The 25,742-nt window shown below is 42.4% G+C and overlaps 1 protein-coding gene across 1 annotated transcript in view; it reads right to left on the reverse strand.

Annotated features, from left to right (window-relative positions):
- Positions 1-348: 348 nt before the first annotated feature.
- TNFRSF21 (TNF receptor superfamily member 21) overlaps positions 349-25,742 on the reverse strand; it is a 69,275-nt gene continuing 43,881 nt past the window's right edge. The window contains 3 exon segments of the mRNA XM_049653777.1: positions 349-1,713; positions 3,040-3,268; positions 23,434-23,699. Of these exon segments, the coding sequence (XP_049509734.1) occupies positions 1,484-1,713; positions 3,040-3,268; positions 23,434-23,699 (725 nt within the window). The 3' untranslated portion in view covers positions 349-1,483.

Raw genomic sequence — 25,742 nt, forward strand, 5'->3', positions numbered from 1 at the left:
AAAATAGAGACAAAATAGGAGCCTAAGATTTACCCCCAAAAGACTAGGGAATGCTTGGTCATCTCTAACACTTGGTCATCCTTCTCTCTGAATTTCCAAATACTCTTCCAGACACAAAGCTCTGCGAATCTGCATGATTCACAGGTCAGAAATGCAGAGATTTTTAGAATACACACATTTTTTCCAAGAGGCTAACCAAAGAGTTGTAATTTGAGCACATGTACAAGGCTAGTAGTAAATACACTCAAACTACTCAAGTAACAAACACCTAATATTTATTAATAAATTAGTACACTTGAAGGCATTTTTTCTGCTATCAGTCCCTCCCCATGACCCACAAACCCCGCCCACACAAAGGGAGTCCACGCCACCTTTGCATTAGAGTCTGGCAACTGAGCGTTATTAGAGAGCATGTTTATAAACGGGAGCAGAGTTGCAAATATATCAGACAAGAGCTCTTACAGCTGCAGCCACTTTTAATTAAAGTGATTGAATGACAAAGGACACCCACCAAGACCAAGGCCTCGAGGGCAGACTGGCAGACTGGACCTACCGACTACGTGTGTATAAAAAAACAAGACATCTTTTAAAGCAAAACTGAGCAAATCCCCTATGGAAAAAGGTGCCACGGGCACTCAGTTGTGACTTTCCAAAGTGCAGCAATACGTTCCAGAATAGCTCAATTCCTAAAAGATGAAGTTCAAGTTCTTTGGTGGCCCAGGTGTCAAGCCACTTAAATAGCAAGGTCTGATGGCTTGAGGATTTCATGTCTCCAGCCCAGAGCATCATTAGCATAAGAGGGGCACAAGTAATCAGGCATTCTACACGGTGCCCAAGTGAAAATCATACAATCAGCAACAGTGTGGTCAAGTTTCAGCCATGAATATGAACTATACAACAAGGCATATTAAAACGATAACTCAAAATCTATTGCATTACAGTAACGCAACGGGGTATTACACTTCTTTAACCCTTAAGAAAATTTGTAAATTACAAATAATAATAAAAAAAGTTACAATTAAAAAATAAAAAGCTGATGTGGATGTCGAGACATGAAGACTGCGTATAGAATTCACAAGATGCCATTACACTTTTAAGAAGTTCAGAGCCTCACAATCCAGTGTGCAGGAAAAGCCACACTGCATTTGTGGTACATTAAGTGAATTTAAAGTGCACAGAACAATTTTGAAAACACATAAGAAGTTGAAACAGAAAATATGGAACCTAAAAAACTTTAGTGGTAGGTATTTTTCAACAGTTACACCTTGAGTAAGGCTTATAAACTAACTTCCTAGAAGGGTTAAAAAAAGAAAGAACTCAAAACACTGGCCATATACTCTGTTACACACACACACACACACACACACACGCACGTGCGTGTGCACATGCACACACACGCAACTAGAAAAACAGAAACAAAACAAACAAAAAACCACCCTGCCACTAAATTGAGTAATTTCCAGAGTGCGGTATCCCTCATGGTCTACAATAGATCGGGAAGATGGCTATACACAGAGTCCAAGAGGGTCTGGCTGGCTTCCTGACTCTTGACTCCAATAATCTCAAATAGCCGGTCCAGCTTGTCCTCAGCCTGAGGAATCTCTTCAATCACCCGCAGCTCCTCAGGATTCAGAATGTGGAGCATGTCGTCAAAAATAGGCTGTAAGTCACAGGGGTCCAGGCGTACCTGCCGCAACACCGTGTCCTTCTTTTCTGCAGGGAGGACAGGGAAGGTAAGGGGCGGTCAAGGGACTGGACTGGGGAAACAGAACAGCGCTAGGAGGGGCAGTTCCCCTCTCCCAGGCCGTCCCCACCCCCACCCCAAGGTGTGTGAGTGAACCCCTGGCACATTTTAAACGATACAATAGTTTTTACTTGCATTGCGCTTAAGATAATAAGATCTGCCTAACAGAGAGCAGACAAGGAACCACTTGCATGGGTTGTTGACTGTCCTTAGCGCGACTTTTGTCTAGACCTAAAAGACTTCGGGATTCTTCTATAACTCAGCAGAATGCTGAAATACTTAGAGAAACTTAAGGAAACAAAACAAAAAAACCACTTTTCCATCTGCAATGTGTTTACTAAACAAAGATCAGTCCGCCCTTTTCCCCTCAAAAATTCCAAGTCCATGTAATCTGCTTATCTGACTTTCAAATTACATTGCCACATTTCAAAACTAAACTACAAGGGCAAAAGCACACAAATAAGAAAATACTGCTTCTTGGATCACACCTTACAATGAGACAAGGGACTGTAACATATTTATTACTCCTCTAAAAAGCTTTCTCAAAAATATAATATGTAGCATAAAATACAAACTAAAATATAAATCTTTCCTATAAATATAAAATAGATAAATGTAAATAGGTAAGGTATATAAGAGAGAACATATTTTATAAACATAAACTACAACATAACATGAAATATAACCCTTTCTTTAAAATCTAACTGGAATTACCCAAACGGGGAAATTTCGAACAAAAACCCATTACAGATATAGTGTGCCTGCTAATTCCCTAGCCTGCCATGAAATATCCGAAAGTGGGAAATTATTTACCAAAAGTACCAATCCTCAATGTTTAAAACCTTGTTCTCTGCAATAATTCTGAAGAGAGTGCATTTTAATTTGAGTCACTGAAACTTACACTTCTGACCCCCAAGATAGGTTAGACTCTAAATCCTTGGATTCTGCAAACCCGGTCTGGTAAATAATTTTCAAAAAAACCTGCCAGACAACATTTTATCAGACCTTCCCCGAAACACCTTCGATAGCATCATGAGGATAAAGGGCGACCAATGCAGGCTCTCGGCCAGATCAAAAGAGCTGTAAAGACTTCCTGGGTGGGTCCCCGCTGTCTGATGCCTCGGTTCCTCTGGGGCCAGTCTCACCTTGGGGTCTGTTATAGGTTTTCCTGGGCAGATCACTCCCATGAGGCAACTACCTGGCTGTGAGCCTGGCCAGGGAGAAACCCCGGGGGCTCCTCTGGGGGAGGTTTAAACAATGAATATGCCCCGCTGCCGTTCTGCCAACGTCTGTACCTTTGGTAATAAAGGAGCCCGTCCTGCTCAGAGCCGAGGAGCCGCTGGATGTGGAGTCACAGCGAAGAAGAGGCTCCGACTCATCCACGAAGAAGCCCTTGTTCTTGTCCAGCGGGGAAGGCTCCACCGTCAGCAGGGTGGAATTCTCAAGTTTCGTGTTGGGGCTGGGGATGGGGCTCGGGCTAAGTGGGCTGGGGCTCATCGGGAGGGCCAGTTTGTCAGTTTCCAGCTGTGAGGGGAAACAAACAAATAAAAATGTTTCTTATTATATACTTCAAAAACTGTAGAGGAAAACAATGAAATCAAAACACCCTCTCAGATGCTATTTTTGTTCCATTTACTATTTTATAGATGAATTCTGCCATTCTGACAGTCTGTAACTTACATTATTGCTAGACACACATACACACACGCTTTTTAAACCGTCAAGAATATACGTGGTTCTGGCTAAGCGTTAAGCATTAAAAATTAGGAAGCATGTGCATGAAGCCGTTACCTCACAGGAACGGAATTGGACAAGGGAGTGAACAGGAAGATCTCCAACTTAGAAAAAAATGGATTGAGCTGGTGTAGGTCTTAGATAACATCTAGTATGCCCCCTCTGTATGAGTTGAATTATGTCCCCCCAAATTCATGCTGAAGTTGTAACTTCCTGTACCTCAGAATATGACTGTATTTGAAGATGGGGCCAACTAAGTAAGTTTAAAAAGAGGTGATTAAGGTATAATTGGGTTCTAATCCAATAGGACTGGTATCCTTAGAAGCAGCCTTTAGAAGAGGCACACAGCAGAAAGACCATGTAAGACACAGGGTGATGGTTACCGTCTTCTACAAGTCGAGAAGCCTGAGGACACCTCAAACTTCTAGCCTCCAGAACTGTGACAAGATAAGCGTCTGCTGTTTAAGCTTCCAGTCTGCGATACTTTATTACGGTAGCCCTAGCAAACGAACACATCCTCTTTTTACAAGTAAGGAAACTGAGGTCTAGAGAAATGACATGACTTTCTTAATTATGGGCTCCCAAAGAGTAAGGGGCAGAGCTAAGACTCATTCCCATTTCAAAGCAGCTCAGGAGAACACCAGAGGCCAAAGCAGCTGGAAGAGAGTGAGGACCACCCCACTGGGGCCAGTATAGAGCTCCTAAGGACTTAATGGAGACAGTGAAGCTTGCATTCTGGAGGGGAGGGTCAGAAAGACAAAAACAAGGAAGCAAACAAACAAGATGGTTTCACATGGAGATGGTGAGCTTCATGCCCATTGGCTGGTATGCAGAGAATGGATTTTGGGGGGCAGGGGAGGGCGGGCAAGAAACAAAAGAGAGAGCCCAGTTAGGATGCTGCTACAGTGGCCGGGTCAGGTAAAAGCATGGTTTGTACCTAGGTGTGCAGTGGGGAAATGATAGGCGATATCACCCCGTTTTACAGATGAAATGACCAAGGTCCAGAGAGGGCACACAGCCCTTGGGAAAAGGCCGGTGCTCAACTCAGGTCTGCTTAATACCTCTACTTAGCTTGTCATCTGACACTCTGCGTTAGAACTCTGGCAGGCATTTGTGGCATCTCTTAGTCCATTGACTTGAATCTTTTTATTGGCTCTTCTGGCATGGATGAAAATCTGGGGGCCAGGGGGCCAGATCGCACAGGGCAGGGTTCAGGGAGTGCTAATCACCACTTCTTAGAACCCTCATGACTTCACTCAGACACGACAAGCAAAACATTGTCAAGTTCCTCAATCAGGAAGACACTGACCCTCATTTCAAAGTATTGTGCTGAAGGGCTGTAAAACGCACAAGGCAAACACAGCTGCTTCTTTTACAACCTGTAAGGCCTGAGGAATTCTTGCAACTGACTGGAGATTCCAAAGACCACGGATTACTGCACCTGCCCACTGTTCCAACAGCAGTTTTCCTCTGCACAACCACCCACACCCTGCTTCTGCATCCCCAGTACAAGCTGAAGACTTGCATAACGCATTCCCAGCTGCCCCCTTTCTGATCCACAGACAAAATTTTATGTTTCTGCTTTTACACTTTTAATTCAATAGGCCTTGGCATGTGCCCCTCCTCTCTGAAATGCACATGGCCATTCATGCCAATACACATTTTTTATTCACTCAATTAGACAAAGAGCACTTGTCTACACTCTGGTTCTCAGGGACCACATTACATTGGACGACATGGTCAGTCAATATAGTGCACTGTTCTTGCTTAAAAAAAGAAATTCCTGCCCACAAATCACATGCCAACAGACTAAGGAGTCCACCCACCTATTTCCTGAACTTAGCTCAAAACTTTAAATATTTTATTTTTCCCCCACTTTGGCCAAAGGATCCTATCAGTGGAAATTAAGTACGTGATTTCCAACACAATTCAGTGAGACAGAATGCTGCAGTGATGCTCTCTTATAATCAACGATGAGTCCAGCGAATAAGAAAATGTCCCTAAGAGTGGTTTTACCGTCATCACCGTAGGGCTAACAATCACAGCCAAAGCCAGAGCTCATGTGACAATCATCTTTCTAGAAAATCTATTCAGCTACTAAATATAGGTATCTCTCCCTTTACGCAGGATACACAGCAGCTGGTTGATTTCCAGATTTCTCTAAAATTATTTGCACTTTTCCTATAAGGAAAAAAAAAAAACCCTGCTCATAGAAAATTAACTTCTTTCCTCCCTTTACCTTACTATTTACAATATCCATCAACACTGGGTTACAACACAGCAACTCAAGCATTGTATTACCTACGATACCTATTAGATAGCTCTAAATGGAAATTAAGTCATTGGGGGTCACCTGGGTGGTTTAGTCAGTTAAGCATCTGACTTCAGCTCAGGTCATAATCTAGCGGTTCATGAGTTTGAGCCCCACATCAGGCTCTGTGCTGACAGCTCGGAGCCTGGAGCCTGCTTCAGATTCTGTGTCTCCCTCTCTCTCTTCCCCTCCCCTGCTCATACTCACTCTCTCTCTCAAAAATAAATAAAACACTTAAAAATTTTTAAAAAAGAAAATTAAGTCATCGGGATATGTGGAATAAATTAATTATTAATTCAGAAAGTTCATGTTCATTGTTGAGTTGATAGCAAATAAAGAATACTTATTAATAAGATTTAGATACTAAAAGACAAACACTCTAAACAAGAAAGCCAGAAAAGGGTCCTCTTGTTAAATCTTTAAGCATACACTTAGCCAAATATTCACAAAATAGATTATGAGGGACTTAATTTTTTCCTTATGCATCTTTGGGCCTTCCAAATTCTCTACAGGGACATATCAACTTCTATAACTATAAAAACAATACAAGTTATTTTTAAAAGAAGTTACCACAATGGGGCGCCTGGGTGGCTCAGTTGGTTAAGCAGCCAATTTTGGCGCAGGTCATGATCTCACGGTGTGTGGGTTCGAGCCCCACATTGCACTCTGTGCTAACAGCTCAGAGACTGGAGTCTGCTTTGGATTCTGCGTCTCCCTCTCTCTCTGCCCCTCCCCCATTCTCTCTCTCTCTCCCTCTCTCTCTCTCTCTCTCTCTCTCTCAAAAATAAATAAAATACTGGGGTGCCTGGGTGGCTCAGTCGGTTGAGCGTCTGACTTAGGCTCAGGTCATGATCTTGCAGTTCATGAGTTCGAGCCCCGCATCAGGTTCTGTGCTGACAGCTCGGAGCCTAGAGCCTGCTTCGGATTCTGTGTCTCCCTCTCTCTCTGCCCCTTCCCTGCTCATGCTCTGTCTCTCTCTGTCTCTCAAAAATGAATAAACGTTAAAATTTTTTTTTCAAATAAATAAAATATTTTTTAAAAATTTTAATAAATAAAATAAAAGCAGTCACCACTGATAAGTGTATTTTCTATTTGCTAACTTGGAAATATTATGGCTACAGTAGCTCTTATTTATTTATATTGGTAGCCGAGGAACAGGACCACCTTGGAAGATCACCTACTTGGCAGAGCACCTCGCTATACTTCCGTTAAGTGTCCACAGGCACAAAAGGGTAACATTACCCTCCAATTCACTGCAGCGAGGTAGACACTCGACTTAAAAGAAAGGCCTCTGGAGAAATCTGGCCAATGAAGGCAATATATCCACCGGATATTTGAAGTCCTTTTGCAGAAACTTTAAAAATACAATTCTTTTTGCCTTACAGCCAGGAGACAAATCATGCTAACTTAGAAGACTCACTTGAGAAATGAGGTAGAGACGGTAAGACACACGGAAGGGGGAGGCAGCAGGGATAATGAGGGGAGAGCTCCCCAAGCAGCCAAAACCAGAACGGTTCTATTGTGCGGACTTCAAGAGCGTGCAATTTACTTTCGCCAAATGAGCCCCAAATGTCCTCCTGATGAGTTTCTATGCAAGTACACTTAGTCCTGCCAGATACTGTATTTATTAGTCCCAAGTGATAGGGGAAGGGAGATAGATAAATGATTCACCTACTCAACAGCTGAGTCACACCTAAAGGTCCACTGCTGACCTGACTGCTTTCCTTTCTGATTAGCAGAACCACCGAGTACAAGATACCATCCAAATGGATGAGGGAACCAAGGTATTGATTGAAATTGGTGGGCTTGACCATCCCGGGGCTGTAGAGGTTTGTAGCAGTCCTTGTAAGAACAGTGATTTAACTTGTATTTGGGCTAGACCGGGATGAGCCATTCATTTCCAGCTGTGTCTTTGTGACCCTCCACTCCTACGGCATCCAAATGAGCACCCACTCTGGGTGCTCAGCTCAACTACAACCTGAAACTGAAGCTCAGAAGTAATTCCTCTGTTTTAGCATCAAACCCCAAATCGCTTTCCTTGTTGACTAGACTTGGGGATGGCGTAGCCAGGGATGGTAAAGGAAAATCCTTCCAAGCCTCAGTCATGGCAAAAGTGGTTTATAAATGAAATGAAATAAGGTTCCAAGACTACTCCCAAATATAGTCTGCAAACAGGAATCGGCCAGAGAATGCCAGCCTCAGAGGCTGTCTTTCCAGCATGCATTTCATGTGCCCCACAGTCAACTCCTCAACATCAAAATCATTAACATCCTGGAAATTCCACTGCAAGAGAGGAAAGGAAATCGACTTCCAACTAGCTGTGTGGTCTTGGAGAAATCACTTCCCTCCTTAGACCTATTTCCTCATTTCTGAACAAAAAAGATTAGACTAGGTCATCTCTGTTGAAATTATGTCTTATTTATTGTTTGCCATACTATGGCTATTTCTTTCTCTCCCCTCAACCCACCCACCCCCAACTCCCTTTCTCCTTCCAAGTTACCCCTAACTGGTTCACTCAACGAAAGTTTACCACTGAGTTATTTTCAATTACTACCCAATTATAATCTCCCTGTGGTTGCACAATCTGTTTTCATAAAACGAATTCACAACTTTGATGCATCAATGACCCCCTGAAATGAAGCATTAATTACCCAGCCTAGATGCTCCTTGCCAATCTGCTAAAATGGTTCAACTTAACCCCTTGGCTCCTGGCACTAGCCAGTTGGGATTCCACAAGATTTCATATCCCACCGATATGCCCGACAGCCTCAAGAAGAGAACTCCTCACAATCAAAAGCTACCCTTTCAGCTGAACTTTCCCTCCAGGCCTCCTCCAACACTTAGAAAGATGGGAGAATCCTATGTCACATTTGCGACATTTTCCATCACTTTAATAATGGTGTTTAAAAGCCCATTTGCTAAATTCAATGAAAACTAATTGCTATTCCATCTGAGTTGACCAGCTTGTCACTCAGATCCAGCAAACAACAGGGACTTTAAGAAATAAACCATTACCAGTACTGTGCTTAAATGATTCAGTGTGAAATACACATATTCCATTTGCTGTGAAGGTAGCTCTTAGGGGCTTCATTTTACAAATGAAAAAACTGAGGCTCTAAGAGGTTTGACTACCCTGCCCAAGGTCATGGAGCCAGGATTCAAGATCAGGTCTTTCCAGTTTCAAAGCGACCCTCTTTGCTGAGCCATGTCACTTCTCTGTCTGGACCCACTACGTTTACAGAAAAATGACAAACCCCGTAACCTCAGTATGAGCAACCACATGACCACAAGGAGGTGCCCTGGCTGCTGAGCCAGAAGGAAGAAGCAAAAGGCAGGGTCTGCAAGGATCTGTAACTCAGTGGCAGAGCTTAGACTCCGGCTGGATGATGGCCCTGAGATAAAGATGAGAGAGAGATTCTGTAAATATCAGACACCTCAACAGTGGACCAATGACTTGCATTTGTATTTGAAAATATTTCCGATCCGACAGACCAGGGGCTGTTTAAAAAAAACAAAACAAAACAAACAAACAAAAAAAACACGTAATTTCCACTGAAGTTTTATCTCAAAGGAATTACAGTCACAAATAAATACATAACTAAAATTATTTGAGGATTATGATATTATCTCAAGCTTGTTTCCCCTGCTCTCCCAGCTGCTCATGTAATCAAAATCAAATTAGATTTCATGACGTCCTATAGGTCTGGTAGATATGTAAGCCGGGGCTCTGATAAAAGCAAGTGCTATCTTCCCCGCCCATATAAGCATCTAGATATCTGAATCTTATGCAGTCCCTTTGTTTAGAGAACAGGAATCCAGATGATAAGGAAACCTTTGTCATCTAAATCTATGTGGTTCCAGGATTTCATATATAAGTAAGGTTCAGATAATGATGGTTACCAGCTGTCTCTCAAAAAACTTATCTGAATCTATTCAATTCCTAAGTTCAGATACTGAAGAAAACCTGAGAAATACAACGATTTCTCTCTTTAATAAATGAAATACGGTGGTGATCCCAACAACGAAAAAGAGAAAAAATGGGTGGGACACAATGGCTTTATTCTTCTGAGTGTGAGTTCTTATTAAATTCACTCAGAGTAAAGGTGTTGGCAGGAATAATCCAAATTTACACCTAGTAAAATTATAAAATTTTCTTTTCACAAACAAAAAGAAAAAAAAGGAAATGGGAAGATGCTGATTCCTCAGCCTTTAAAAGAAGTGTTATCAGTTGTTAAGAAATTTGGAGGGAAGTCTTAGAAATGGGAATATGACCCGGAAATATACATTCACGTATATAGATAAAGCAAAGATGTTAAAATGTGAGTTAATTGTTAAATCTAGGTGGTTAAGCTTATGGGTATTTGTTGTACTGTGTTTTCAACTTCTCTTTGTTTCATAAGCCTTATTTTCTTAATTGGGAAAATAAATTTTAAACAAGGGCTAAGAGCCAAGTAACTATAAGACAAAAATTCCCCAAACTTTTCCTAGGCTTCTGATTTTTTTTTTTTAATTTTATTTATTTTTGAGACAGAGAGAGACAGAGCATGAACGGGGGAGGGGCAGAGAGAGAGGGAGACACAGAACTGGAAGCAGGCTCCAGGCTCTGAGCCATCAGCCCAGAGCCCGACGCGGGGCTCGAACTCACGGACCGTGAGATCGTGACCTGAGCTGAAGTCGGACGCTCAACCGACTGAGCCACCCAGGGGCCCCTAGGCTTCTGATTCTTTAGTCTGTTGTCATTCCGTCTTTCTTCTCTTGCCCAGCCCCTGTCCCAGGAAAGGGAAACAAGAGGGGGCTTCCGTTGCATAAGCAGGGAACAGGGCTAACACTTAAATCTAAATCATCAGTTGGCAAGTGGGCATTGCTGGCCTCATGCTGTCTAGATCCCCCTAGGGCCACCGGAGGTCATGGGATGGAAGAAGGAACAGGAGTGCGATGCCAAAAAGCCCTGCTCGTCTTCCCTGGAAAGCCCGATGCCAGCCCACAGCAGTAGCAGAGCTCAGTGGACGCAGAGGTGTGCACTGTCCCCAAGAGCTGGGGACCAACAGCAGGATCTACAGTACTCATCCTCGGGAGGCTCATAGGATTAACTTGGCCCAAGAATGGCAAAGCCACCGGGAAATTATTTTAAAAGACACCTCACACCCACCCTAGATCTGTCCAAGCATAGCATCATGAAAGTATTTTGTATCGACTGCAACCTCAGTTAAGCCTATATTGAAACTGCATCCCAGGTTAGCTGGCCATAGTGTGTTTCTCCCTTAACTACGCCAAGCCCAAGTCAAGGCAGTTGCTACAGTCTTGTGTGTATATGTCATTTCTAAGAGTTAATTTCTAAAGGGAATCCCAAAGGCTACAAATCCACCCACATTTATGTGAAGGTGACTAATCCTTGCCCTAAGCAAGAGAACTGTTCCTCTCCTGAATGCAGAGGGGAAAAGCCACAGGAAGCCACAAGTAGTGCTGTATGAAGCTGCCAGAGCTGGTAAGAACCAGCTGGCTCTGGAAGGAGAAGGGAGGGAGGGTGAGCCCCGCCCAGCTGCTGGCGCTGTGTCTGCAAGCTGTCCAGCCTGCTGACATCAACGGTAACATTGCAGCCCTGAGCTGACTCACTGACTAGCTTTCTCGAAAAAGGAAGCGATGACAGAGAGAGTAAGTGGGTTCTCTTGGTTCCAGGCTGGAGCCCACTCACATCCAAACATACTGCTGAGCCTTACAAGAGCTCGGCCCCGTGGACACATGAGGAGGTCACGCTGCCGGGAATGACGTGGGTTTCCCTACATTTCACTCACTGAGAACCCATGAGGAAGCCTTTCCCACAAAAAAGTCTTTGACCAATTCTAACCATGAAAAGGAGGTGCATGAATCTGACAAAGCTTGCCTTAAGGCATTGTGGAAGACAGAAAGTAATTTCACAGGAAACTCATGATCTTGAGGTAAGAAGGCTCAAGCTCATCTCAGTGACTCAACTGTTTTGAACTTGCTAAGTTTGATCAAATTAGTATTATTTAATAAAATCATTAGTTGGATGCATGCCATTAGAATTGGAATATACCTGGTACATAATTCCAAAAGGAGCTACTGTGAAAAATACTTCTCCCTTATTAATCTCTGACTCACAGTTCTCATCTACTCGGTTCCCCTGCGGGTGGTGATTCTTACCAATTCCTCACGTGTTCTTCCTCCCAGTCGATACTTACACCAATAAAGAGGTATTATATAGTCTCTACCCTTCCCCACCTCTTCTTTAGTTGTTACTATTTTTCTTATTTTACTTTTTTTTTTTTTAACACAATACTCGCTCCTCTCGACAAATGCATGCTGTTCCACTGTCCGGGCGTTCCACAACTTCTACAACCAGTTCTCTGTTGAAGGTCATTTATGCTGCCTCCACTCCTTTATTACAGATGACGTTACAAGGAATACTTTACTTGGGACATTCTACACACATGGCAGAGGCACGTGGGACTATTCGTAGGACATAGTCCTGGAAGTACCAGGTCAATCATCAACTGCCATATACTTTGGTAGATAATACCAGATGGCTCTCCATAAGGGTTGGGCTCACGTACACACACATCGGCAACAGACAGTATCCCTTTTTCTCTGTACTCTCACAACACAAAAAATGGTGTCATACCTTCTCCTCCTTACCAATCTAAGAAGTTAAAATTGTATCTCTGTGCAGGTTTCCATTTTAATTTTTCTTGTTCCGAGCAAGGCTAAAAAACCTGTATACCTTTAGGAACCCTCACGATTTCCTTTTTTGTGAACTGTCTTGTTCACAGACTGCCCAATTTTCTTTTGGGTCCTTGGTCTCTTCATTAATTTGTAAAAGCTCTTGATTTTTTTAAGGTTGTTAACCCTATGTTGCAAACAACTTCTCCCAGTTATTATTCTTTTGATTTACCTATGATGTTTTCTGGCTTATCCATTTATTGTTAAGTAGTCGAATCTTACTGGTGTGACTTCAGTGTTTTCTATCCTTCTCAAAAGAGACTGACCTACTGTTGGGATAATAAGAACAAAGAAAAATTCCCCCATGTTTTTTTCTAGTACTTTTTTGGTGATAAGTCATGTTCATGGTTGTTCACTGCAGACTGTCCCCTGACAAAGTCCAACTGTGGGTAAATCAAAAGTTTCTCTGAAAAAAAAAAAAAATTTAATGGGAAAGTCAGGAGTGAAAGCTACCTCTCCCAAAGAATATGAAGAATTAAGCATTGAAAGTGTTGAACTGAAATTAACTGGTATACAATAAAACCTACTGCTGGCCATGATGCAATTCCTCACCAGCACGTGTACCTGCGATTGGTACATGTGTGATAACAGAACAAAAGATAGTCTCATAAACATAAAATGGAGAAACTGGGCCCGAATTGGAAGCTACTAAGCTTTATCAAGATATGAGTTTTGGCTTTAAAAATAAATTAAAAATATGATATCCAGCACTGGTAACTGATGGAGAAAATAAGCTTCTTTTCACCATATTGATTCTGATTTCATTTCAGTGGATTCTTTGAGAAAGCCAGTGAAGGTGTGGATTAAGCAATGGAAAATGTCATCAACTAATAGACTGCCTTTTCTGAACATGGAGATACCGTGCCTCAGGAAAAAAATAAAAGCCCACTTCAAGTCTACAGAATATTCTTTAACATGGGGCTCAAATACCTACCCCTCCTGTAAAACTGTCAGCAACTTGAGGGAGGATTCCCAGGTTTTGTGTTTTATGTGTGTCTTATACGTAAATGTTTCCATCTAGTATCTCCAGTGTTGGACACAGGGCTCAAAACATAATGGGCATTCCATTAATGTTTACTAAATAAGTCGGTTATGTTAATCCATCTATCCTCAAAAGCAGTTTTAAAAAGGAAAAGAAAAAGCATGTGCAAACACGTGTTGGGAGAGAAAATGTGTCAATCTCAAGATCCCCAAGAAGCTCCTTATAAACTATACACCTCAAGCTCAACTACCATACTGGATTAATCCTACGATATATATTTTTTCACATTTTAACATCTCTCAAATAGGGATAAATCTTACAACTATAATTGGCAGTGTTTTAATTGCTACCTTGGTAGTATATGCAATAATGGTGCATCTTACAATGGACATGGCCTTGAACTAAATACAAAATGATGTTTTAATTCTCATACCTACCTATACCCTGCAGAACGATGAAGCTTGCTAGATAATCACAGATGTAAAGCACCCAGACAGCATTTGGGACACAACAGATACTCAGCAAATGTTGGCTCCCTTTCTCCTTAATGTGCATTTATTGAAAGTAGAGTGGTATCATTTGCTCTTGAGTTAAAAACGGAAGAATATAGACTTTAATTTCAACACAGAAGATAGTAGCAAAACTGTATTGAGCCCCCACTGAATGGCAAGTGCAGGACTGGGTATTTACACTCCTGATCTCTAGTATACACACTCTGGTTCCAATCTTCCCCAGATCCTTAGAAGACAGCCATGAATTCACGAAGCTGAAAGTCAATTTGTTGGATCCGCCAATTAGTTCTATTAGTTCTTAAAGATTCAAAGTTCGAACTTCAGCACTTCCGTGAAGTGGGGCATTGGAAACTTATTTATGTACCTTTAACATTGTGCAACAGTGAAAGCTTTCTGAACAGCTTGCGACGGAGCAAAACAAAACAAGGTTCTCAGTAAAACAAGTGTTCTTTGCAGAGTCAAAAGCTTGAGAAGCCCTAAGTGTGATTAGGTAGGGCTTCCTCAGCAGAAACCAGACAGAAAATCTCGGGGAAGAGGACCAAAATCCAGTCTTGAGAGAAACTACAGTCTGTTTTTTTAAGAGTGCCTTTTTTGGGGGGCACCTGGGTGGCTCAGTCAGTTAAGCGTCCGACTCTTGATTTCAGCTCAGGTCATGATCTTGCAGTTGGTGGGTTCGAGCCCCATGTCAAGCTCTGTGCTGACTTCGCAGAGCCTGTTTGGGATTCTGTCTCCCTCTCTCTCTGCCCCTTCCCTGCTCATTCTGTCTCTCAAAATAAATAAACATTAAAAAAAAAAAAAGAGTACCCTTTTTTCCTTATTTATTTTGAGAGAGAAAGAGACAGTGTGAGTGGGGGAGGGGCAGAAAGAGAGAGAAAGAGAATCCCAAGCAGGTTTCACACTGTCAGTGCAGGGCCCAACATGGGGCTCAAACCCACGAACGATGAGATCATGACCTGAGCCAAAATCAAGAGTCAGATGCTTAACTGACGAAGCCACCCAGGCGCCCCTAAAAATGACTTTTTCAAATGGACAAATATACGTCTGCTATTGTTTTCTGTATTTTTGGGTAGGTCAGTACCCCTGCCTTCTGCTACAACCTTATAATTTCCTGTGTACCCTTCTGTTATAACATTTGCTTGTCACACTGAATTGCACATTATTTGCACAAGAGTCTCCCTCTCGGTGACCGAGCTGCTGAAAGGCCTAGAGACCACCTTTCTTCTTTACAGAGTACCAGACACACAGCTGGTGCTCCACAAAAGGTTGTTGACCAACTGAATGAAACCCTGGAATGTGATAATAAGTAGAATGGCCTGAAATGACATTAAAAACCTAAAAGCTTATTCACAGAGCTTGCTTCTTTATACACGATGGCCACCCTAAACACAAGCACCACGAAATGTACCTAAACCTATCGTGTGGCAACAATCCCTTTATAAAGTCCCCTTGTCACCACACAGGGGAGTTCCCCAGAGCCCACAGTCACACCCTGCAAATTAAGTGACTTGACCTTAAATGACCCTCTATGCTGTGGTAACACGGCCGGCCGAGGGCAGGCGCGAGATACAGGCTGAGTTCAGCTAGCGTCTTAGGGCCTTGGGATAATAATCCCTATCTTCTCAGAGATGACCAACTGGTAAATTAAAGACGAAGACAAATCTGAATGGCCAAAAAGCCAACAGTTGAACATACAGCTGGTATTCGCCTTGATTCGCCCTCACTATGTTAAGTGTCTGAAAAGAGCTGGTCTCAGTCAGACCTTAGGTAAGGACAGCTGCATCCTGCAGCTGGTTAACAAAAAAACCCCCAGCAACTGTAGTTCCCTCCGCCACAGAAACAGTGGCAAAATCAGAATGCCCAGTGCTGTCCCCAATGCAGAGACTGTCCCAGTTGATTATACAAAGCAAAGCCATCCAGTGTCCAAACAGCGTCGACTATAGTTGGGGGCCGGAGGGGGGGAAGACTCTGCCTCTGGGACGCAAGTCTCCTGCATGGTTTCTGGAAGGGATCGAGAATGTCTAACAAAGAGTCATTCTATTACCCAGCAGTCCACAACAACAGCACTGGCTTCAAGTCCACTAGTTACGTTACAGCATAGTTTTGATCGGTCTTATCTAATGGAAGGCGGGGAGGAGGGGTAAGGTACCCAACTCCCCTGCTGGATTAGCACCAGTTCTTTACATTTGAGGATCGCTGGTCAAAGCAGACAGCTGAAGTAACACTTTACATTATTTTCAATTGTTGCAGGTCTTCTTAATATTATCATTCTGTAAAAGGTGCATAAAATCCCTTTTTCTATCCTTTATCAAACTGAGACAATAAAGGAATACTGAAATTCCAATCACAATTACTGTCGAACCTAGCCAGTAAGCATTGCTTTACTATGTCACTTTCTTACATCCCGCAGTTTAAGTAAACAGTACCTCATTCAATTTTGATAACCACTCGATCTTCCATTTTAAATAGAAAAATCTGGGGCCTTCAGAAAAATCTGAACCCCGTGTCGGGCTCTGTGCTGACAGCTCAGAGCCTGGAGCCTGCTTCGGATTCTGTGTGTGTGTGTGTGTGTGTGTGTGTGTGTGCACGCGCGCGCGCGTGCGCACGCTCAAGCGCACGCTCAAGTGCACGCACCCCTCCCCCACTCATGCTCTGTCTCTTAAAAGCAAATAAAAGTTAAAAAACAAAAAAAAGAAAAATCTGAGAGGGGAGGACAGAGAGAGAAGTTGAAGGGAGGGGAGGGGTGAGGAGGGGTGAGAGTAAATCTAGAGATTCAGTTGCTCAATTTTGTTTCCCTTTTTCTGACAGCCACTGAGAAAGCAGACCGTTATCTTCACACATACCATCACCTTTGTTTCTTCGCTAGAGAAAACATCCCCAGCCTAGGAACATTCGCTCAGGCAGCAAGGAATAAATATTTACCATTAGTGGAATTTCCAGTTCTTGGGCACTGAACCCAGATGGCAACCTGATGCTCAACCGCCCACTTTAACCAGTGTTGGAATGGGAAGTACCTCCCCACCCGACACTAAGTGGATGGATTTAAAGGATCCATTATGTGTATGAGTTGGAGCTACTTAGGAACACTTTTTCCATCTCTCTTGCCTCTAGAGCCCGGGGAATAATGGCAGCCATGAACAGTAAACATTCACGAAGTGCTTACTGTGGGGGCACACTCACCTAGCTCTCACAACACCTCATAGGACAGGCACTAATGGCGCTCCCATTTCCTCAGGAACAAACTGAGGCAGAGAGGCCAGGGTTCCCCGCGACGTGCTGCCAGGGCAGGAACTTCACCTGGCACACATCTCCACACTGAGGCTCCGATCTGGAGCCTTACCGGCTGATTAGCTGTATATCCAGCAACCCCTCTTCCCACCCTTGTGGATTTATTCCCTCACACTCCCTAAGTATATAGAAGTTTCTCCCATTGAACCGTAAGCTTCCTTGACCGCACTGACTCTGTCTAAGACTGGTCTTTGCATTTGCCCCAAAAGTCCGGTATAATACTGCACATCTAGTCTGTTAGGTAATAGAGATTTGAACATAAAATCACATCATCTCCTTTGCTCTTTAGCAGAGGAAACTTACATACAGGCATGAGAGCACTGGAAAGAAACAACGGTACCACTAAATTCTCTTTTCCAGCTATCCTTCAAAACCAAAGGGCAAATAATGCAATTTATTTATTGAGTTGGCATTTTCCAGACACAGAAAAACAGAATTTATTGCCGGAAACCTACCCTAAGTATTCTTGGGGCCAAAGAAAAATGATCTCAGGTAGAAGCAGACGCTGCAGAAAGGAACAAGGAACAACAGAAAAGATCAAGATGCAGGTGTTATCCATGGGAATCCTGACGTGAAAAATCGTAATAATTGTGCCTTTTGGGGGCTAAGAAATGTGTGGTGTTAAAATTCAAGACAATAAAAAACATAATGCAAGAGAAGGATAAACAGAATTAAGGTCTCCTAAGGCCGTTGTGCTGTTTAGAAATAGTAAGAAGTACGCACTTATGAAACATCTCTCATAATTTAAGTTGTGATCTCTACGGTAACCATTAAAAGTACAGTAAAACATGTGTAACTAGCAAGCTAAAAAAGGAAGAGAAGTAGAATCATAAAAAATACTTGATTAATCCCAAAGAAGGCAAGAAAGAGGGGGAGAAAAAGAGATAAGACAAATACAAAACAAATAATCAGATGGTTAGATTTAAACCCAAATACATGAGTAATTACATTAGAAATGTAACCACACTAGAATTCTCTAATTAAATGACAAAAAGCTGTCGGACTAAATTTTTTGAAACCTTAAATATATGCTACTTACATAAGACTTTCTTTAAATAATGCCACAGGGGAGGAAAATCAAAGCAAAAGGTTGGGAAAAAAGAGATAACATACAATTTGGAATGCTGTATTGGGGTTTTTAAATAGCCTTGGCAAAGTCCCAATAACTTCCAACTACGGCCCCACTGCTGCTTCTACCAAACGCTGATGCCCTGGAAGGGAAAAATAGATCCGATTCTAGAAGGCTTTAGATGTTGAACTCCAAGAAGAGAGTACTGAAGAACAACTCACACCTTAGATAAAGAAAGAGTCAGGTAGCTGAATGGATTAATAAACTGGTGCTACTAAACACTGGAGTATTATTCCGGGCTAAAAACAAATGAGCTATCGAGTCATGGAAAGACACGATGGAATCTTAACTGTATATTACTAAGTCAAAGAAGCCAATCTGAGAAGGCTACATACTGCATGATTCCAACTATATAACATTCTAGAAAAAGAAAAACCATGGAGACAGTAAAAAAAAAAAAAAAAAAAAAAAAAAAGGGGTTGCCGGGGGGTGGGGGAGGAGAGAGAGATAAACGGGCACAGCATAGAGGATTTTAGGGACAGTCTAAATACTCCACATGATGGTATAATGATGGATATGTACCATTATACACTTGTCCAAACCTGTAGAATAGACACTTAGTGAACCCTAAGGTAAACTATGGACTTTGGCTGATTATTGTATGTCAATGTAGGTTCCTCCTTGGTAAAAAATGTGCCATTCTGGTGAGTGATATTGACAATGGGAGAGGCTATGTATATGTCAGAGGAGAAGGTATATGAGAAATCTCTGTGCCTCCCTCTTGATTTTCTTTTAAACCTACAACTGCTCTTAGAAACTTAAGTCTTAAAAAAAAAAAAAAAGAACACGCCAAAAAGTGAATTTTATTATGTAATTTTTTTAGTACATAAAAACAATTTTTTTTAGGTCAGACTCTGGATGTGTTTAACTAAAACATGGCTAATAGGCCACCATGGTTAATAATGGCCCAGCTGTCCTTGCCAGAGGTAACTAAAAGGTACACCAGGCTAATCCTTTGAGTGGAAGCTAATGTGGGTGCTCTTGGGTTCATGAATAGCAAAAACTATTAACCATTTTTCAACATACGCACGCATAGTCATTTTTACACATTAAGCTTCCATTAACTCCTAGGGCAAAGTCTCAAGTCCCCAGCAGTTACCACAATACACCAAGAATACAAATCCATCATAAAGTGGGAAGAATAAGTCTCAGTTATGCCCCCTGCACTCTGTGTCTTGTTTGACTCAACTAATCTCAGAGATAAGCCGCAGACAATTACATACTGTGTGATTAATAAAGGCTGGCAGCCAGAAATCCATGCTCATTGGCTCTTAAAATGAGAGTCAGAGCTGGGTCCACAGGGTTGCTAGACAATGATGGCCATTATGAAAACACGGAACAAGAAGCTTCATATTGGCTTCTCAGACTCCATCATCACACATAGGCTACCCCAGGACTACAGAGAAAGCTAGGATGTGTGATGCCACTGTTCCTTAAAAAATAAATAACAAAATAGATATTAGAATCTTGTTGGATATAGAGGAGATAGAAGAAAAGCGCTCAAGGGTACAAGAGTCTGGCACTTTGGGACTCAGTATTTTGTTTTGTTTTCAGATTCACTGACTCAGTGATTTTTGTTACGAATCACTCTCCTTGATACACAAACACAGTTGCCTCCACAGAAACTTTGGGGCCTACCTCTCCCAACACCTGTGACAGTGCCTGGAATAAAGTAGGTGCTCAAGAAACATTTATGGACCTCAACGGAATCATCAGAGAAACATCCAAAGGTCATTTTTTATAGTCAACACCCTACCACCATCACCACCACCCCCAAAAGAGAATTACCCTGAAGATTAGGACTGAGTTTTCTAAGTGATTGCTGAGTATGCACAGAGAAATGAAACAGACTTGCAGAAATCAAAAAGCGAAATAAGTCTCGGCGATTTTTTTGGCAAATCTAACCCAACATCACAAACCTCAAGTCAGTCCTTGTAAACATTTACAAGGAAGATTGTCACACAAATATGGTCACACTGTCTACTCTCCCTAAACTGAAACAGGATGGCCCTCCCTCTCTCAATTCAGCAAACAAAGCCCTACCTACCCTTTCGCTTGTGCCCTTTCAGCTCAGTCATTTAAAAAATATTTTCATGGGGAACTTGAGACCAGAGAGGTTTAGTAATTTGTCCCAGATCACACAGTGGGTAAATTGAGGATCCAGAATTTGGACTCTACACAGACTGATTCCAGAACGTACTTTCTTCAAATCTATCCCAGCGACACATCTTTCAATTGTATGATTGGGGGTGAAGAGTGGGTATCACTTGATTTATGAAATCAGTATGTGAGGATAACTTGAATATAAATAAGTCACATTTGGGGTGCCTGGGTGGCTCAGTAGGTTGAGCGTTCAACTTCGGCTCAGGTCATGATCTCACACTTGTGAGTTCAAGCCCCGCGTCAGGTTCTGTACTGACAGCTCGGAGCCTGGAGCCTGCTTCAGACTCTGTGTCTCCCTCTCTCTCTGCCTCTCCCCCTCTTGCACTGTCTCTCTCTCTCTCTCTCTCAAAATAAGTAAATATAATTTTAAAAACTTAAATAAGTCACATTCTATTTGCCATTTAAATAAATAAATAAACTTTAAATCACAAAAGTAATGTGTTTTCATTACAGAAAAAAATAAACAAGAAAATTCACTTCTCACTGTACCACCTGGATTTAATGACATAACATTAATGCTTTCTCATTTCCCTATGTTTATATTTTCCTACGCTTGCATTTTTTTTTTTCTAATAAGACACCTTCTTTTCCCTTAAAAATTCATCATGATCATCTTTCTACTTTACCAAAGATTCCACTCAACCAAATGCTAACATTGCATTGATCACAATTTACGTTTCTTGTAGGGATCATCGAAAAACCTAGAGGCTTATTCTCCAACATCTAAATCCTCAAGTCTCCTGCTTGCCCTGCCAGCTCTTTCCCTGAGTCAATATCCCAAGGAAGCCCGTTCATGTTTGCCTCTCAACTCCCTTATTCGAACGGCAGTCATTTCATCCAACTAGAGATTAAACATCTTCCTTTCCTTTCCCCCAGATCCAGCTAACTCGAAGCCAGCTTTAGTTGTGAGCCATACTTTTGGTCTCATTCTCAGGAAGTCACAAGACACTACTGCGTGCCTTTGAATGTTTACCACTGCATCTGTTCATAATATTTTTTTCTGGGGGCACCTGGCTGGCTCAGTCAGTTAAGCATCTGACTTGATTTCAGCTCAAGTCATGATCTCATGGTTGGTTCATGGCTTCGAGTCCCGTATTGCCTCTGTGTGACAGCACAGAGCCTGCTTCGGATATTCCCTCTCTCTCCCTCTCTCTCTCTCTCTCTCTCTACCCCTCCTCTGCTCACTCACACACTCTCTCTCTCAAAATAAATAAATAAATAACAATAAATAAATAGATACTTTTCCTGAAATTCCACATTTCAAAGAAGCTAAAAATATACGAGGAGTTTAAAGACCACCTTCAGTACCAATTAGCACCTATAAATTTTATCCACTCGCTTCGATAAAAGAGCCACCTCTTGACTGTTTACTTCAATAGTGAAGAAAGACTACACTGTTAGTACAAAAAAATAAAAGCACTTGGACCTCTTGGATATATAAAATTGAGTCCCTTGATACACAAAATTTGGTACAGAACAGTAATGAGTTAGAGCTGATGGGGGGAAAAACTCTCTCCAGCTCTTTAGGTAATGAGTTTGGAGCACTGGAAAATAACATCGACACAACGGCCTTTTAAATTTTAAGTGGGTTTTATCAGGTCTCGGTGGCAACATTTTCTTTACTTTGGGAATACATTCAGAAACTTCAATCGAAGTTTGTGAGAAACAGAAGTCAATACTCAAATTTGTACTTAATTCACGGCCTTTCAGGGAAGCATATTATGGTTAAAGGAAAGGCTAAGTAAAATCAGGTATGTTATGATCATAACTACCATTTGTAGAACATCTTCAACATATCAGGACTTCCATATACTTTATTTCTAATCTCAATTAGCCCTATAAGGCTGGCTTACAAATGAGAAAATAGAAGTAGAGAAAGGTGAAGTAACTTGCCCTTGGTCACCCAGATAATAAGTGTCACAGCCAGGATTCAAATCCAGTGCTGCCTGGCTCCAAAGCCAGAACTCAGTGACCAGTGACTATAAATAAGTCACACTCCTGGGTCCCCTCTGTTCCCGTCTGATGTACAGATTGAACAAGCCCAAGAAGGAGGATTGATCAATCCTGTTACCTACTGCTGTCAGCACCACGTGCAACCTCAGAAGGTAAGATTGAGTCCTCCTAAACTACATCACAAAAAATATCCTGGGGGAGGGTTGGGAAAGGGGAGAATAGGGGGAAAAAAAAAAAGTCCTCCTTCTTGGATTTGTTCAGGTGTGTTGTGCAAAATGAGACCGTACATGGGATAACGAGATCTGGCTGCATAGTCTGAAGGCAGAACGTACCCCCAACACGATGATTCTCAACTCTGCACCTCCAAATTAACACCATTTGGAGAGCTTTTTAAAATACTGATTTCTGGGGTGCCTGGGTAGCTCAGTCGGTTAAGCATCCAACTTCAGCTCAGGTCATGATCTCATGGCTTGTGAGTTTAAGCCCTGCGTCAGCTCGGTGCTGATGGCTCAGAGCCCGGAGCTTGCTTCGGATTCTGTCTCCCTCTCTCTCTGCCCCTCCCCCGCTCACGCACACTCTCTCTCTCTCAAAAAAAAAAAAAAAAAAAAATTAAAAAAAAATTTTTTTTGATACTGATCTGTGGCGCTCCACCTACAGATTCTGATCCGACTGGTCTACAGTGGAATCCAAGTACCAGAAATTTTTTAAAGTTCTCTAGATGATCATAACGTACAACCACCGAGAACCACACGGTCCCAGAAGGGGAGTGTGTGTGACCCAAACACCCAATATCTGTATTTTTCCTTATTATAGACACCTGGTAAAATCTGAACACAGGGACCCAAAGCTTAGTTGGAAAGACCAACAACCCAGGGACATTACCTGGGCCGTATCTTCCATCAGTCCCCGAATCTTCTCCACGACATCGTTGCGCCGGTGCTGGCGCAGGGCACTGATGAGCTGGGCGAGGCTGGCCTCAGGCCCCCGGATGGTCCAGTGCTGCAGAGCTGCGTAGGCCCGCTCGTGGTCGGCCGTGTACCCGTTCGAGAAAGCGGCCACCTCCCGCTCACTGGCATTGCACAGAAACTGATAGATATCCTTCCACTGGCTTCCCACTTGGGCTGCTACGAGCTTCAGGATGTCAATCCCTAAACCAGAGAGAAAATAAAATGAAAAACAGACACAGGCACACGAGGGAAGGTCTTTATATACGGCGACTGTTTTAATGACCTAAAAGAAGCATGCTCTCCCCTTGTAATAACATCCAAGGGAGTGGACTGCCTTCTATAAGCACTTAACATACACAGCCCCTCCTAGGGACTAGCCAGGTACCCTCCTATAAATTTCACTTCCTGAGTATGGAACCAGAAGAAGGCACATTCCTGGAAGTACAATAAATAGCCCCCAAAACGATGTTTTGAAAGCCAAATCCAAACAAAAGAACCAGGGACTCCTTTGTTACTGCTAAAAACAAGTGCATCCACACAGCTCCTGAGTGGCTCAGCTGCTTACGCGTCTGACTCTGGTCATCACGATCTTGCATGGGTTTACGGGTTTGAGCCCCACATCAGGCTCCGTACTGAGAGTGCCAAGCCTGCTTGAGATTCTCTCTCTCCCCCTCCACCGCACACCCTTTCTCTCTCTCTCAAAATAAATAAATAAAACTTAAAAAAAAAAAAAGTGTAACCAGAGGCCCCCGGACTAAAAAAGTGGTGAAATTAAGAAATTAAGAAATTCATGAAATTAAGAAAAAAGTAAGCCATGGATTAAAAGCGCAGTGGACTTTATCCAGCACCATCTGGGTAGAGTGTTCAGATTCTGGAAATAATGTCCTTTATGTCAACTGACGGTATGCCCAGCCATTCCAGCCCAATGGAGGCACTCCTTAAGAACCTCTGGCTCCTTGTGCTCTAATCCTATGCTCAGCAAGCAATTTTTTCATCTATTATTCAGTCTCCGAAGCTGACTTGCACAGTTAAAATGGAGACAACAACCAAAGTGAGACTATAATAACAATAGCTATTATCTCCCCGGTTTTATGTCTCAGGCACTAGCTCTTGGAACATCTTTATAAAGCGTTAACATTCCAATCACACGGATAAGACCACAGCACCTAGAAAAGTTAGACAATCTGCCCAACAGCACAAAGGCAGCTGGGTCGGAACTGAACCTGACTCACTGGGTCACGTATTATATGGTCACTCTGGCGGATCGGTCACTTGTAAACTCCGTCAGTGTGGGTCTACGGGACCCAGATCTGATGAACGCAGGGTGAAATGCTGAGTCAAATCCCGGCAGCTGCAAGCTCGAGGTGAGTGCCTGACATTGACCCTCTGTGAGGTGTGGCTCTCCCTTAGCAACACGCTTTGGTGTCTTCCTGTACACAGCACCTTCTCTCGGCATTTACACGTTGGCTTTGCCCAAATTGATCCACAGCATTACAGAGAACCTCACAGTTGGGGACCTGGCAGGCAGGTTTACCACAACAGGGGGTGAGCCCTCTCAGCCAGTACCATGTCTTTGAATGAGGCCATGCTCCCATGCCCAGATACCGGAGGTATTATAGTTAACTGTTATGTCTTTAAAACACTAACTACTCAAAAAAAAAAAAAAAAAAGAGTCAAGCTCCCACGTGAAGCTTGGGGAAAAAAAAGAAAAGAAGAAAAGAAGAGAAGAGAGGGAAGATTCCTGGGATCGAGAACTGAATTTTTTAATTAACTAGAGGTTAACCAAGGGGAAAAAGTCTTTTTTTTTTTTTTTTTTTTATTCAGTCAGTTCTTGGGGAAAATAATTATAAAACTAGCTCTCAATGTTTGCCTAAGAAAAGAGCAACACTAATTCCAGAAGTTTCTTTGAAAATGGAGAGCTTTGTGTTTCCTCAATGTCAATCCTTACTCTGCCATGCAAACCTATAGAGGCAGATTTATCTGCAAGATTGCATACATATCCTGAACCAACCCCCTGCAACTGGCTTTTAGAAATAAGTTCCTGGTAGAAAGCTGCTTTCTTGTCAATTCTAAGAGTAGAATGCCACAAATCGAGGCATTACTGTACTTTCCACACGATTTTCCCTGGGCAGTGTGAAATACACTTGAACTAGTTGCTTTTCAATTTTCATGGCAATGTTTAGCCAGATACAGAGCTTTTGATTTCAAGCAACAGACACCTAAAAAAAAAAAAAAAAGTCTATG

The sequence above is a fragment of the Panthera uncia genome, assembly GCF_023721935.1.
Source record: "Panthera uncia isolate 11264 chromosome B2 unlocalized genomic scaffold, Puncia_PCG_1.0 HiC_scaffold_24, whole genome shotgun sequence".
NCBI lineage: Eukaryota > Metazoa > Chordata > Mammalia > Carnivora > Felidae > Panthera > Panthera uncia.